The sequence below is a fragment of the Gymnoscopelus braueri genome (assembly GCF_963280865.1).
Source record: "Gymnoscopelus braueri genome assembly, chromosome: 19".
Classification (NCBI taxonomy): domain Eukaryota; kingdom Metazoa; phylum Chordata; class Actinopteri; order Myctophiformes; family Myctophidae; genus Gymnoscopelus; species Gymnoscopelus braueri.
In genome coordinates, this window is record NC_137621.1 from 34,975,772 (window position 1) to 34,991,520 (window position 15,749).

General features: G+C 39.7%; 1 protein-coding gene across 2 annotated transcripts in view; it reads right to left on the reverse strand.

The window, feature by feature from the left end:
* Positions 1-15,749, reverse strand: part of atrn (attractin) — a 162,872-nt gene that overhangs the window by 142,298 nt on the left and 4,825 nt on the right. For both annotated transcript variants that reach the window (XM_080413852.1, XM_080413851.1), the window contains exons 2-3: positions 7,330-7,413; positions 1,041-1,154 (exon numbers count right to left, since the gene is read on the reverse strand). In XM_080413852.1, the coding sequence (XP_080269978.1) occupies positions 1,041-1,154; positions 7,330-7,413 (198 nt within the window). The remainder of the gene's footprint in view (positions 1-1,040; positions 1,155-7,329; positions 7,414-15,749) is intronic.

Genomic DNA, 15,749 nt, shown 5'->3' on the forward strand with positions numbered 1-15,749 from the left:
TTCATTTTATTTACCAACCAACAAATAATTATTATCCCATTAATGAAAATACTTAAACATTTACCTATGGGGGCTAAATAACAACATGAAAGGCGGTTACACACCGGCGAATATGCGAATATAGGCCTACGCAAAATTCGGACTCGTTCCGAATAATTAAAAGACGCTTTTTTCGCTCCGCGAAACTGGTTTGGAAGCTTGCATTGACTTTATAAGGTTTTTAAAAAAAACGTATTATTCGCATGAAAAAAATCGCCCCGGTGTGTAAGGACCTTAAGGCATTAGGACTGTTTCAATATTTTTCCTGGCACCCCCCCCCATTTACTTTTTTTTTTTTTTTAAGGGGCATTGCAGGTGGTCTACCTGCGCAGCCTCTGCGGTCTACTGGTCGATCGCGATCGACGTAATGGGCACCCCTGGTATACAGTATAGACAAGAGCAAAAAAGCACCAGTTTCTGCTTTAATGACCTGTATGTGAATTGGAAAATACCAATAAAGAAACCTTGAAAAAAAAATGGGGAAAAAAGCACCCGTTTAGTATGGGACATTAGACTATGGGCTGAGCAGAGCAACCATGTGCTTTGTTATGCTTGCTCACAGGAAATTATCTCGACTTGTACTGTACATTTCTGAGGGGTTTTCTTGTTTATTCCAAGGTTGTTGTATTGTGTTTTGGGCCATGCTGCAAAGGCCTATTACTTTCCTTTATGAGGTGGAAAAAGCTCTTGTCAGTATATGTGGGCCAAACTCATTCAAACAACTGTGCTGGCATATGCTCTGTTGATAAGCTCAATGAAGGGGAGCAAAATATTCACGAGCATTTGTACCTTAATTAATTACAGTAAAATATGGAGATACTTAAACATTTGATCTTGGTTGATTTAGAGCAGCTGTTGTAATTCAAATATGTTAATACCGGTTGATAAAGGTGCAATTACAAACAAATGTTCCCCAAATCATTCAAGCTAACAATTGTGATTAAAGCTGAAGCATAAACTTCCCTCTATCGTCCAAGCAAAGTCTCTACAAGCAGACGTACCTGAAGGCAGCAATAAGGGGAGCGTATATCGAGTCTCCGTCATAAACATACAGGTGGTCCCAGCTGCACTCTGTAGCAAAGTGGTTGAAGCGTAGGCGAAGGATGCTGTTGGGCCTGCAGAAGAAAGAGAGAGAGAGAGAGAGAGAGAGAGAGACCTATATCATACCAACAAACTACAACAGCACTGGCACCCAAATCTTCATGTGTCCACAAATGAGTATCAAAATTTGTTTTAAGTGACATTTTGTGTCACTGTAATTTCGTAACACTGAAATGTGAAAATATTGGCTCACAAATAATCATCAAAATCCTAATCATCTTTAATCGCCATCATCTCATTGTTGCTGTTAATATAATAAGCTGTGAAAGTATAAACTTGACAAACATTTGAATACTTTACGCCAAAATCCCTTCTGACAGCAAATGCAATAAGCCATCAGCTCAGGAAAATAAGTACTAGTAAGTCAGTAGCCAGCCTTTATACAACTAGAAGTGGTTCACCAACAATGGAGAAAACTACTTACATTAAAATTCACAAGATTCACTTCAATAAATCCTACCGTCTCACCACTTCTAAATGTGGTTAAGCACATCAAATTGAATTATTCCAAAGGCAGGCACAGACAAAAGCCTATTTTGTTGTCTGTGAAAGCACCAAATGTACTGGATTTTTTTTAATGAAAGGGCCTGGTCATATCTTTAGCCCCCCGGCACCCCCCACCTCTGCTTTCCTTTTGGGGTAGCTATTGAATTGTCGCAGTCCAAGAATTCCTTGCTCCTTCCTCAAATATTGAATACATCGCGGAAGGGCAGTGGCCTAAGGGGTTAGAGAAATGGGCTCATGACAAGATGAGTGTTGCTTCAAACCCCTGGACAAGCCTGGCATGCATTGGCCGGCAAAGTAAGCAAGTAATGTTCTGCCCTCTCTCTCTGAGTAACAAGGCACTTAACCTTCTAAATGCTCATGGATATTTGATACACATGTTGGATAAATCCAAGGGGTAATGTAAAAGCCCTGGAAACCCAAATCCACAATAGCCTTCTAAATATGTAATGTAGGGTCTTATGTACATAATAGTAAGCATCTAAACAGCATTAGAAAAGTAGTTAAAGTACATTCTGCAAATGTTCCTGATATTAGGATTGTTAGAACCAATCATGAGAAAATCCACATCAGTTGTCCCACCCAAAAATGTGCAACAAAACCTTTCTGCTTCCACTCAAGTCTGAGCCTACTCATCTCTCTCTCATCCATTTGTAAGGAGGAAGGACATTAATAGTTAATTTACTAACTTTGTTTGGACAAACATCACCACATTAAAACATGTTCTCTCTACATATAGGGCAGAAGGAAGTATTATATTAAGTTATTGGATTTTGTGGATATGAACAACAACTTTAAGATTAAAGGTCGGTTCACACCAAGCACTATAACTATAAAGATACGTTTTAAGAATCGTTCTTAAGTGGATGGCAGAGTCCAAACCACAACTATAACAAATACAATGGTGAACAACATAGTTATAATGCTCAGTTTGAACGGCCCTTAAGTGGTTGAAAAGTGCTTAGTTTATTTGTCATGCTCCCAGTGAGAAATAAATCCCTCTCGATTCTTGATACCTAAATTATAAACATTTTATCAGCAAGCACTCAATGCCTTGTGGATAACTGGTAGTATCACACTAGTATAAAAGTATGTTTTTGCAAACTTGGATATAAAAATAAAAAAGTAGCACCAAATGTATTTGTAGTGCCCATTTATTAACCACCAGCATCCACATTTTAGGGGGAACATTAACCAATAATATCTACAAGCTCACAACGCGTCTCGTTGTGAGCGTGTAGAGGGAAAAAGCGGGAAGTACAGAGCCAACTCACGTCAAGTCGAGAGGGTTTAAGTGGTTAAGCTATGAAACCTTTTTTAGGAGTGAAAGCCTTTCATGTAACTTAGAGCGTTTACTTCAATTTACTGTTGTGGTTGAGTTACAATTGTATACAATATTACATTATTTTTCGGTTAATCAGTCCTAAATGGATAATGATTTGTTTTTGTCTCTGGGCATTTCCCAGGTGTGACTGTGTGTGTGTGTGTGTGTGTGTGTGTGTGTGTGTGTGTGTGTGTGTGTGTGTGTGTGTGTGTGTGTGTGTGTGTGTGTGTGTGTGTGTGTGTGTGGGGGTGTGTGTGTGTGTGTGTGTGTGTGTGTGTGTGTGTGTGTGTGTGTGCATCAATGTGCGTGTGCATCAATGTGAAACAGGGTGTTGCTGGAAAAATTGCATGCCTGCTCAGCAAAATGCTCCCCTGGATAAATACAGGCAAAAGAAGATACGAGAGACAGTTACCAATGAAGAGAGACAGGAAAATGGGCGGATACACACGGCAACACACATGGACAGACAGAAAGTTACAGACAAGAAGACCGGAATCTTTTTTTAAATTTCTTTCAGGATTCAGGATGGGTTGACTTACCATTAACACACTCAGACACACTGATCACATTTCATAACCGCAGTCACATTTCTCTCTCTCTCTCTCTCTAGCCCGCGTATCTCTACAGACGAGTCACTTATGCCACTGCAGACAGACAGACACGCTCAGTGCTCTTACTGTAGTTGACCAGAGAGCCTTTTGAGTCTCCAAGCGGATATGGATGGGTGCTTATTATATCAGATATCCCTTCTTTCGACACATCCTTGCATTTTTTGAAGCCTACTCCACATATACAGGCATATCAACCCCTTGCCCTGTATATGAAATATGTTTTTGATCGTGTGTGTGTGTGTGTGTGTGTGTGTGTGTGTGTGTGTGTGTGTGTGTGTGTGTGTGTGTGTGTGTGTGTGTGTGTGTGTGTGTGTGTGTGTACAGTATGTGTGCCCACAGTTAATCTCGCAATCCACAACAACAATCAGCGTCACATTTCTTGCCAAGGAAGTAAATCCCCAAATATTTTTCAAATTTGTCAATGACAAAAAAAGAATTGTGTGTACAGAATGTGAATGTATTGCGTAAGATCCACCATCCCTCCAAGGTTTGGAGGCCAGTCTGGAGAAGCGTGGAACTCCATATCTGGTGTAGGGCTGGGACGGTATGGAATTTTGGCGGTTTGGCCACGGATTTCTGTAACCAAGTTGTTGAATTCCATGCTTTTACCAACCAAACATAGTTATTTCCATCACAGCTTGTCGCTTGTAAATCCTTTGATCTGATCTTAGATTAGACGCACAGTGGATGGATATATTTCACCCCACAAATGCTGCATATGTAGGCCAACGGGCATCGGTGGGTATTTTACAACAGATAATTAAAACAAGATTTTTCTCTATTTTGGGGCGAACTGTCTATTTCCACTAATTTGGGATTTAGGACAAGGCAAGGGGCATTCCCCCACAAAAGTTGCTATTTTGGGACACCTGCCTTACACACCTGCACTACCCGTTACATTATGCATAGGTGTGGTTTGGGCACAATGATAAAACCAATCGCCGTGCCAGATGCCATTGCCTTTAAGAGAAGATGCGCAAGCCATTATCCCCAATCTAATATTACGCACTCCTTAATCCCTGTCTGCAGTGTTGCCAGGTCTGCTTATTATAAGCCACATTGGGCTTGTTTTTCTGAAGTTCCTTGTAAATAATGGTAGAACGGTTGTGAGCTTGTAGATCGTCTATTTTCAAATAGCCAACATATAAATATGCACATTGTTTATTTAATGACATATATAGGTTTGAAGTGCTCATGTGGCCTATTATAGTCACTTCTTTTGGGCTTGTTTTCATAGACCTGGTTGCTTATTTCTCTCGCAAATTCTGGCAACACAGCTCAAGCCGCAGAAACATGTACACCCGACTTTTGGTTTCTAAGCTCTAGCCTTTGATTGCCTTTCAATAAAACCACATTTGATACTATAGACATACGTATCACCTACATGTTACTGAGAATTTAATATTTTTGTAATCAGTTCATTATTTCCTGCGTAATCGATGAATAAAACTGACATGTGTAATTTGGAGAGCATTGCATTGCGCAACGCACAAATAGTCTTCTTTGAATAGACTATCATCTTATATAAACACAATTGACACAAGGAATTGACACTCTCCCTTCTGATCCTTTGAATGTTGTGCCACGCTGTGCGCCCTGGCCGTCTCCAAACATCCATTGTGGGCGCGCGCTATAACAAACCAAGTTTTGCGGGTGGTTTTAGATTCCGCTAAACACTTTCCCAAACGTGTGTGGTTAAAATAGCAATTTTGGGGATAATGCAACAACACGCCCACAGAGAACAGTTTCCAAAGCTTAACCTGTGTTAACCACTTAAAATAGGTTAGGCCTTTGGTGGGAGGTGTCAATCAACATACCGTCCTAGTCTCCTACCTGAAGTGACTTCTCAGTTTCATTTCTCCCGAAAAGCCCAACATAGAATGGAAGTCAGTGGGCCGTCACTGATGATGACTATGTTAACTCATTCAGTGCCACATGACGTCTAAGACGTCCGTTTTTATCGCCATTGTTATGCCCTGAGCGCCACGTGACGTCTAAGACGTCATAAAATAATAATAATAATAATAAAAATAAAAATAAATACAAATATAATTCTTTTTTTTGGGGGGGGAAATGTTCTGAACCCAAGATATCATGATTTGAAAATGTGCTGCTCCATTCACTTCTTGTTTAACTTCTTACTGAAAAAGGCTGTATCTCGGCTCCTGAGCACTTTTTTTTTTACAATGAATTTTTGGCTCTGGCACTGGGACAACACAGCCAGAAATAAGTCTGGCACTGAATGAGTTAATTAAATGACTGTGTTTATGGTAAGCATAGACATATCACAAACACCATATTTGCACTGCAGTAACTTTCATCAGTAAAAAAGCGGGAAGAAATAGAAAATAATTAAAATAAATAAACAAATTACGGTAATGAGCTCAGCCCTGCTGCATGCATCACATAACCGGGGTATTGTGGTAAGGCGGTTATTGTCCCAGTCCTAATCTGAGCAACTCTGATGTCATATTGTTAATGTTGACATCACAAACTTCACAACTAGTCATTTTGTTATCTATAATTATAATATATAATAATTATAACAATATTAGATCCCGTCTTGTTTTGACGGTGTGACACTTCCCATCTAGATCCAAGAATAGCATTCATCATCCGTATGTCCCCCGTACTTATGTCTGTAGACCCGCTCTTGTTTTTATGGTTTTATTTGTAGGAGGCTAGCCGTTCTAGGAGAGGGTCTGTGTGTCTATTTGTCCAAGGCTAACCAGGCAAAAAGCTGGATCCATCAGAAACTTACAGTAAGGAAGTACTTACAGTACATGTATTTTTTCACATTTTATATTTTTTGAAAGATTTTACTTTATAATGTCAATGTGGGTTGGATCTGGCTGAAACCTTGTTAAGATTTTGAGTCATTTGTTATTTCGTTTGAGTAGCTGAAATTGTATTATTTGTAGAGTTATAATGTGTAGCCTATCCGTTTGGAACCATATGAACCTTTGACTGATGTCACCGTCCTTAGAAATTAAATTGAATTTCATACAAAGCTAGTTGCATCCCATCTCTTTTTAAGAGCTGTGAAGTACTAAAGTTGGATAATCATCATGACTCTGATGAAGATGCCCCAGACAATCAGGCATCAAAACGTTGTCATAATATAGCACCTTACAAATAAAAAAGGCATTTAACAGTGCGTGATGCTCCAGTGTCTCATTCCTTTTGTCTACTAGTTGGATCTCTGTTTAAAACCACGGTCACGGTGTGCAAATTGCTCGTACCACTGTCCAATTCTTATATTGAGTTATTTCCCCTTTTACACAATCAATATCTCACATGTCATGAGGCTAATAAACTTGCCTTCACCTCTTTACACCCCTTTGTGTCTTAAGTGGACATGACAAGTGAAATCAATGAGGGATCAAAGCATTCACCTGCATTTAAGTTAGTTGAAAGCGAGTCATTTTCTAAACTGAACTCAACTGTCTGATCCACCCTGTTAAATATGTTGAAAGAAACACAAAGCTGTTTGCAATGATATTTTACCTGGGGCTGGTTCCTATCATTGAATGCAGACTATGTACTCTGTATATTATTGGAAATTCACACTCAAGAATCAAGAGGGTTCTCAAAGGCTTTCTCAGAGCAGAGCACACTGATTCTTGCAGAACATGCCATACCAACATTTTGCTGCTTCTACCAGTATGAGTGAGTGCTAAAGGACAGACTACAAAATACGGTGCGTTTGTACAGTGCTGGTGTTGTGTTGGTTCCTGTGGTTCTACTTACTGTCCTTCAATGAGCCAGGTGCACTTAGTCTTATACTTGTAGTTCCCTGGTCCATCAGTCAGATATCCAGAGGGCCCGGTTAACCTGGAGAGAGGATGGACAGGAAAGGAAAACGTCATAAGTTACATTTTGAGTATTGTAACTCCCTCTATTTAAAAGAGCCATTATGCAAAATTACATAATGGCTGTGTATGCAATTGCCGCTGGCATGCACTGTTTATAATTTTAACATAATAAAATAAGAAAGATCTGATGAACCAAAATAGTCTAAATAGAGTTTAGTTCAAGTATAATATATAATGTCCCCTGCCAACTTCTCAAATGATTTAAGCATGCGCATGGCATGTTTGTGTGTTTGTTGTTGAGAACATCACGCCATAGGTTATTTTTAGCACCATACTAGTAGCCGACTGTTGATGGTGTGGAGAGAGTTGCAGCAGCAACTTTTTGACACCTTTCAACAGACTGATCTCCCAACTTCATTCGATGGCCAGTCTGTAGTAGTCAGGTCTGGTTTATGTGTGGGCACCTTAAAGGACAACTTCACCCATTTTCAACCTATCTTCATATAATTGGTCCTCACTAATGCTCATGATAAAATGGTACAATTTTTTTCTACTCGGTCTGTGTCTCAGAGGAGGGATGTGGACACATCAGAAACTCGCCTACCAATGACATCATCGTTTGGCAGATTTATTTTCTCAAACAAGATTTCAATGTTTTTATTTAGATTTTTATTAACGCAAGAAGAATGGCTTCCATTATAGCATGCTAACTTTCCAGGAATAGAAATCCTGCAGCTTCTATTAGCTTGGATTCCCCATCGATGATGTCACTGGTAGGCAGGTTTCTGAACTGTCCACAGCCCTCCTCTGAGACACAGAGTGAATAGACAAAAATGGTATCATAATTTATAATGAGCATTAGTGAGGCCCAATTATATAAAGATAGGTTGAAAATGGGTGAAGTCGTCCTTTAAGTGTTTTCTGCTGTACTGCACATCCATCACTCCTGACCTGCCAAAGTTGTCGACAGCATGCAGTACAATATTTAATTGTTATCTTGTGATCTATATTAATACAATATAACCAACACATTTTCAGTGCAAGTGGTCTCCCTGCTCTTCCATTAAGAAAATTCGACCCTGAAGTCGGGCAGGACACCTGCTGGTTGTCAGTATGTATTTAAACCAGACACTGCACTGGATTGGACTCTAGATGTGCCACCATCTTAATTTGTGTTTGGAATTGTTGCAATTGACTGAAGGCTGTAACACCTGCCCCCTCAGACAGAATTATCATCACTGAAGAGGATGTCAGGAGAGTGTTTCGGTGTACTAACACAAGGAAAGCTAATGGGCCGGACGAGTGCAGTGCTTTTCTCCTCAAAAACTTTGCATCTGAGACTGAGTTGGCTCCTGTGTGGCAACCAATATTTCAAACCTCTGTAGACGCACACATAATTCCTCTGTGTTGGAAAACCTCGCACATAAAACCACTACCCAAAATCCAATGTCCAAAAGAACATAAGGATTATAGACCCATAGCTCTCACTTCAGTGACCATGAAATCACTGGAAAGAATACTGTTGCAACATCTTGTGAGTATAACTAAAGACAAATTTGACCCCTGTCAGTTTGCTTATAAGAAAGGTTGCGGTACAGAGGAAGCGGTTGTCACACTGGTCCACTTCATTACAAAACACCTAGATAAGTCTAATAAGAATCATGCAAGGGTGCTGTTCTTAGACTTCTCTTCAGCCTTCAATACAATACAGTCTGATATTCTGGTGACAAAGATGGTACAGTTGGAACTGAATCCATACTTAATTAACTCCGTTACAAAATATCCCATCAGTGCAAAGATTCCCAAGTATTGTCAACAGTCACCATGGATGTGTTTCTGATGTGGGTCAGCTAAATTCTGCTGACTGACAACATGCGGAAATTTTACTGATGCAATATCGCCCATGACAACACTGACCAGTTACAGCACAGGTAAACACTAACTACACCATCATCACATTCTCATTTATATGAGAACGTCTCACGAACCAAACGCCTCAGGTGGTTGCACAAGCTACAAATAAAACACTTAGGAGTCTGGGAATTATATTGTTAAACATTGCTGCAAAATATTACCCAGAGTTCCTATACTGCACAGCACATCCAGACAGAGAAACATGATGAAAGAAAAGCATAACAGTGGAATTGTACAATGTGTAGCAGCAGACCTCCATGTTATTGTCACAAAAAGTGTGGCATGATGACGCAGCAGTGACAGACGTGATACGTGATTTACACAGGGGGTTAGTTAGGTGTAGTCAGCGATTGTATATTAACTATGTAGGTCTCAGGGTGCAGTTTCTCACACACACACACACACACACACACACACACACACACACACACACACACACACACACACACAGTCTATCCGCCTGTTCTATAACAGTCTCTCGTTGCAGACTCAAGGCTGACTTTAAATAAAAATAAATAAAATAAACTCTTAGTGATCTAATGAAGGCATAGAGATGAGAATTGTTGTGAGGTCATCTCTTTTTTTCCCCAGTCTTTGTTTTTCTTTTTTAAGTTCTATAATGTCACATGAGGGTGAGGTGTTGAAGTACAGAAATGATTAACCAAACACCTCAGTAGTGTCGTGTCAGTGTTTTATTTAACAGTTTATGTAATGCAAAGAGATACAACACACAAGTAAAGTGTTGCAAATGATGTAGGTGACTGAGAATGTTTTTTTTTTTTTTTACTTAGCTGCACTGAGATCCAATAATATACAAACCCAAAGTACCAAAGCTGGTTATAAAGACCAAAACACCAAATATTATTGCAGCCTGCAGGAGAAGTTATATGGTATTGAACAGTAGTTCACTACTAGGTCCAGCTGTTTGGTTTGGGTGGTTCCAAAGTCCCAGGCCAAGGGCGTAGCGTAGTTAAGTGCACAAATAACTTTACAGGCTTATTGTATGATGCTGTTTCATAACAATGCAATGGTGCTATCTCTTGGCTTGTGGATAGAAAAGAAACAGAAAAACTCCTAATGCATGTAGTTAGAAAATGCTCCACAAGAAGTGTGATATAGTCAGGAGGATTATTAGCTATTGAAGGGTGTTCTGGAGAGAGACAGACAGACAGACAGACAGACACACATACCTCATACTGTACGCTGGAGTGCAAATATGGTGTGTGTGATATGCTTACCATAAACACAGTCATTTAATTAACATCAGTGACGGCCCACTGACTTCCATTCTATGTTGGGCTTTTGGGGAGAATTGAAACTGAGAAGTTACTTTTCAGGATTCAAATTCAAAAATAGCAAAAGTAGCAGATCTACAAGCGCAAAACGAGCTACTTTTGATGCTTTTGTGTGACACTGTAGTATGATCAAGTAGGGCGTTAATTTATGGAAAAAAACACACAAAGTTAGACTATGGAGATTCTGAGTTTCTGCCCGACAGCGATGATACGTTGTCTTTTGAAAACGAAATCTACAAATGTATGTTTATAACCAATAACTCACTTATAACTTTTTCTTATATATCAATGAATCTGGGAACGCATCTGTCATCATTTTAGATTTCTTTGGCTATTCAAAAATAGCAGATATACAAGCTCATAGCGACAAGCTTTTAGATCTGCTCTTTTTGAAAAATCGTGAAAATGTGTGCAAATCTTTAAAGATACATTTTTAAAGCGAACATTTGTCAAATATTTTGTTCCAGGGACCTCCAGAAGCAAAGATTTGAGTTACAAATGTTTGCTTTAAAAACAAAATATATATATATATTCAAAGATTTGTACACATTTTCAAGAGTTTTCAAAAATAGCAGATCTACTTGTATATCTGCTTTTTTTGAATAGCCAAAGTATAAAATAATGGTTATAGCTCAAATCTAAAATGACACAGATGTGTTCCCGGATTGAATGGCTTAATCAACCATAATCGAGGCAAAAGTTTGAAGTAATCATAATATTGATTTGAAGTCAAATTGTTCAGCCCTACATTAGTGCTTCTACTACTATTGATTAAAAACAAAAGAGCAGCTCCCCATAAACCCCAGCACCACCTCTCATTTCACGTGGCAGGGACTCTGCAGTTGGCTAACGAGCACACTAACAGGGATAATTACAGAATGCACATGGCTAATACAGCCTGCGAAGTCTGTCTGCAGGGAGTCTTGATGCTCACGGCTAGCTAGACAAACAGGGCTCCCTCTGAGGCTGTGAACAGGACTCGCTTGGTGAAAATGCCAACTCGCGTCGCTCTCTTCATTTCGTTAGCGTTGCAGAGTAGAAATTCTGTATAAATTATACCAAACCACCCCGAACCTAACTTCAGCACCCTGCTGCTGTTCTTCTCTGTGTAAATTATGTTATATGGCTATTCCTCTTCTGAGGTCTGCAACCTTCTGAGATGAAAATAAATTACATATATCCCAAAACATCACTGCAACACACTACAGAATCATAGAAGTTCAAATAAACTAGATGTTTGAATTTGAGCGTTGCCCCCCCCCCCCCCCCCCAGAGTGCTGACTGGGTGTCCAGCAAGTAAATAGAAAAAGGGTGAGAAAATGTTCTGCCATCAAGGCGAAGGCTAACGAACAGCCATTTGTTTTGTTTTTTAACATTATCAAACACATGCGCAAAAACGGCAGCCTATGTATGGATCTCACTATGGCCGTCAATCCACCGCTCTCCTTTCATTGCAAACAGTGCCGGAACTGCAAATGGTAAAGCGGAACGGTCATGAAAGCAAAGTCAACATTCAGACAGTATCTAGAGAGCCAGCCCTGAGTGGTGACACTGTCTGAGTGGAAACAGAGCATGCCCAGACAGAGTCAATAATACTACAGTGGACAAGGGCATTTTCCCCATCGACTGTGTGGGTAGACAGCTGATGAAAGATGAGGCAGGTTATATATTCTGGGTTAAGGCTGGGCAATTAACCCAAAATATGTAGAAACTGACCTTTACAACCAATAGCCAACTTAATCTTAATAATCGAGAAGCAAGGTTTTTTTTTATTATATAAAAAGTTGTTTTACATTGTACAATGGTGGCGTGCAAAATTAGCGAAAATAATCTATTATTGTAGATCTATCTATTAGATATTAGTAGATGTGCTATTGCCACTATTTAAAAGAATCATTATTAAATCGTAATTGAGGCAAAAGTTTGAAATAATCGTGATATTGATTTGAGTCATATCACCCAGCCCAACTCTGTGTGGTGCTGTGCAAAATATAGAAATCTTCACCATCATATACGTGTGAATGAATATGAAAAATGTTGATAATAAGATATCGAAAACATATGTTCCACTGTATTGATATTAACTCTTTAACTGCCAAAAACGGGAATTCCCGTCCGATGGCTCTATGGCTATCATGGCCACGGACGGAAATGACGAAAATAATTTTGTTTTTAATTAATATTTTTTTTGGTCTTTTTTTTTTTTTGTTTATCTCAAAGGAACTAGGAGATAAAGCTATCCAAAAAATTGCTGCTCCATTCACTTCAATGTTAAAAAACAAACGGAGGAAAAATGCACCTTTTTCCTGGCACTGGGACGACACAGTCTGAAATAAGTGTGGCAGTGAAAGAGTTAAGAAATCGAAAACGTATGTTCCACTGTATCTATCAATAGTGTATAGCAGGGGTCTAACTCTTAAGAGTTACTACAGAGTTGTGTGATAATATTAGCCGCAAATAGCAGATCCATTGTGAGCTTGTAGATCGGCTATTTTCGGCAAAGAGGTTAGGTGTATAGAGGGAAAAAGAGCAGACCAAGTACAGAGCCAACGGTCAGGTTTGCTAAGTATGGAGGGTTTAAGTGGTTAAATGTCTGGAAATACACATGAACATGAATCCAACATACACTGATGATAGTGCCGCCCAACAAGTCTACAAAGCTATCTATGAAGTATGAAAAGGTTTAATCTGCAACACAATTGTATACGATATGTAGTGGGGGTCCCTGCTTTGTCTCTCTCTCAGCTAAGGGGTCCTTGGGCAGAATAACATTGAAGACCCCTGGTGTATAGGATCGGGAACCAAAATAATTTAATTCATCTCAATTGTCCATTGCAGTAAGTTAAGTCTTCAAACTTGTTAATAAAGTATTCAATCAATCAATCCAACCAACATCCCTACTGTATATGCACAAATAAACAGAATATCAAACATTGTACATTGTAAAAACAATATGCAAATAAAAGCTTCCCCGTGGCTCAGTATTCAACCTCAAAGCAACAGATTGCTTTTCATATTCATGTTTTCTTAATCTGCATACAAGCTAGCTTAACCCAGCTATCACAAACACAAAACAGCCATTACATGCCAAAATAGAAGAAGACAATACATACAAGTATTCTGAACAATGTGACAACATTAACCTCCATGTACTGTAAAACACACTGTGACATGCAACATCTCCACGCAGGTACACAACATTCTAATCATCAGTTGGGACAGATATTATCCCTGGTTACTTAGCAACAGCCACAAGGGATGATTCTGGTGCCAACATGGCTGCCAACAGAACCTGCAGCTTCCCAAACTGTCCATGTAGCATCCACATCTGTAAAGAGATGGGTGGGACAGGTTTCTTGACCCGTGGTCGGGAACACAGCAACCAAACCAACCAACGGTGAGGTGAGATAAGAGTAGAGTATGTCAGCGAGGGAGAATGGGTGTCGGCAGTCTCCTGGGCATCAGCAGAGTTCAGGGACTGGGGAGGAGGGACCATCAAAACCAGCAGCTCATGTTAGCAAGACGCTAAATCACTATTATTTTCCACTCTGAAAAGTTTACAGGCTGGATTTTGTTTCACTGTAATTGTTTTTTGCTTCTGTGTCTCACTGCCTACTTCTCTTATTCCATTAGATTTGTGTTATTTTTATATTTGATGATGTCTGCATTATGTAAAAATAAATTTAAAAAATGTATTCATAAATTAGTCAATGGCATTTTTAATAAGAGAGAGAGAGCGAGACTATATGGTCTCTGGATCAGGAGGATCTACATGTGCTACACAAGCTGGGGAACCAAGAACTCTTACCCGAGGGCAACTTGTGACATAAGACCCGACACCCAGCCTCCCAAGACAGACAATCATATAGAACATAATCTTCATTTCTGCAGTTATCAGTTATGCCTGAGTTGGCATGCAAACAACATAAAAATAATTAATAAAACTATCTGCAATAATGACACTTTTCACATTGTTCCGCTGTCACTGAAAACAGTTGATAACTTAACAGAAGATGCAGAAAATGCAGTAAATCAATTAAGTTCCCCAAACTATCAAAAGAAAAATGCTGTGCGATGATTATCAGCAGCATATGTCGTAAAGGGAATAATCAATATTATTGTTTTAACCATATTTCTGCAGCCACGGCACCAACAGAAGGAGTGTGCAAAAACCAGTCTAGGTGATATATTAGCACGGCTATAGCCTAATGCCCCTTGGAAGTCAAATGATTCATTATTTACTGCTGCCGTAGACATTAATTACGTTGGGGATGGAGGGTGGGTTAGTAGGGCTGGAGTTTGAGGGGAGAGGTGGTTAATGAAATGAACAGGGCCGTGCAGCTAGACAGGCTGATACTACGTTGTTAAGTGGATTTGGACAAGGCGTTTATTCACAACGCTGTACTAACTCTCTGGGGAAAAAATGAAAAGAAAAACCCCCCCCGCTCATTTCTCCATACCGCTACAAATCAAACCAATCCAGGCAAATTTGAATTTGTACCCTTGCTTGGAAAACACCCACCCTTGGGTCTTTGTGCCCTTTGTGCCAACACACCGTGAGATTTCCCTCTGCAGTCATAATCTGATCAAAAAGAAAGAATGCAAGGGTATGATTGTGTCCGGACTTCCATACCAACAATTAAGAACATTATGAACATGAATGATTATGAGTTATATTAACGAGGCATGAACTGCTTTTCAAAATGGTCATAAACTGTAAAAATATGTGCATGTGCTGTTGTAGTACAGGATGAATCACCAACCCAATAGACTTATGCTGGTCCACTCTAACTCAATGGGCACTGCATGGCCCTAACACTGCCAGGATTAGTGGTTTCATTCACAATGTAGCTCAAAGGGCAGAAAATCAATTGCCTGCCCTATATAACTCTACGGGTCAGGCCTGGCACTGAGACAGCCAGGGTTTAGGGTTCCATTCCCTGATTTGCTCAAAGGGTAAAGCATTGCCTTTGTGACAGCCAGGGCCAGCGCTTCAATGCTGTGCAGCTAAAATGGAAATGCTTAACTCCAAATCCCGAGGATATCTTTTCTCAGAGGGAGAGGTTCCAAAATGTACAGCATGTACAGTGTTCCTCCGCCTGTCATGTTGGTGCTATGGTGCGTGGAGCTCCACTGGCCCATTAGT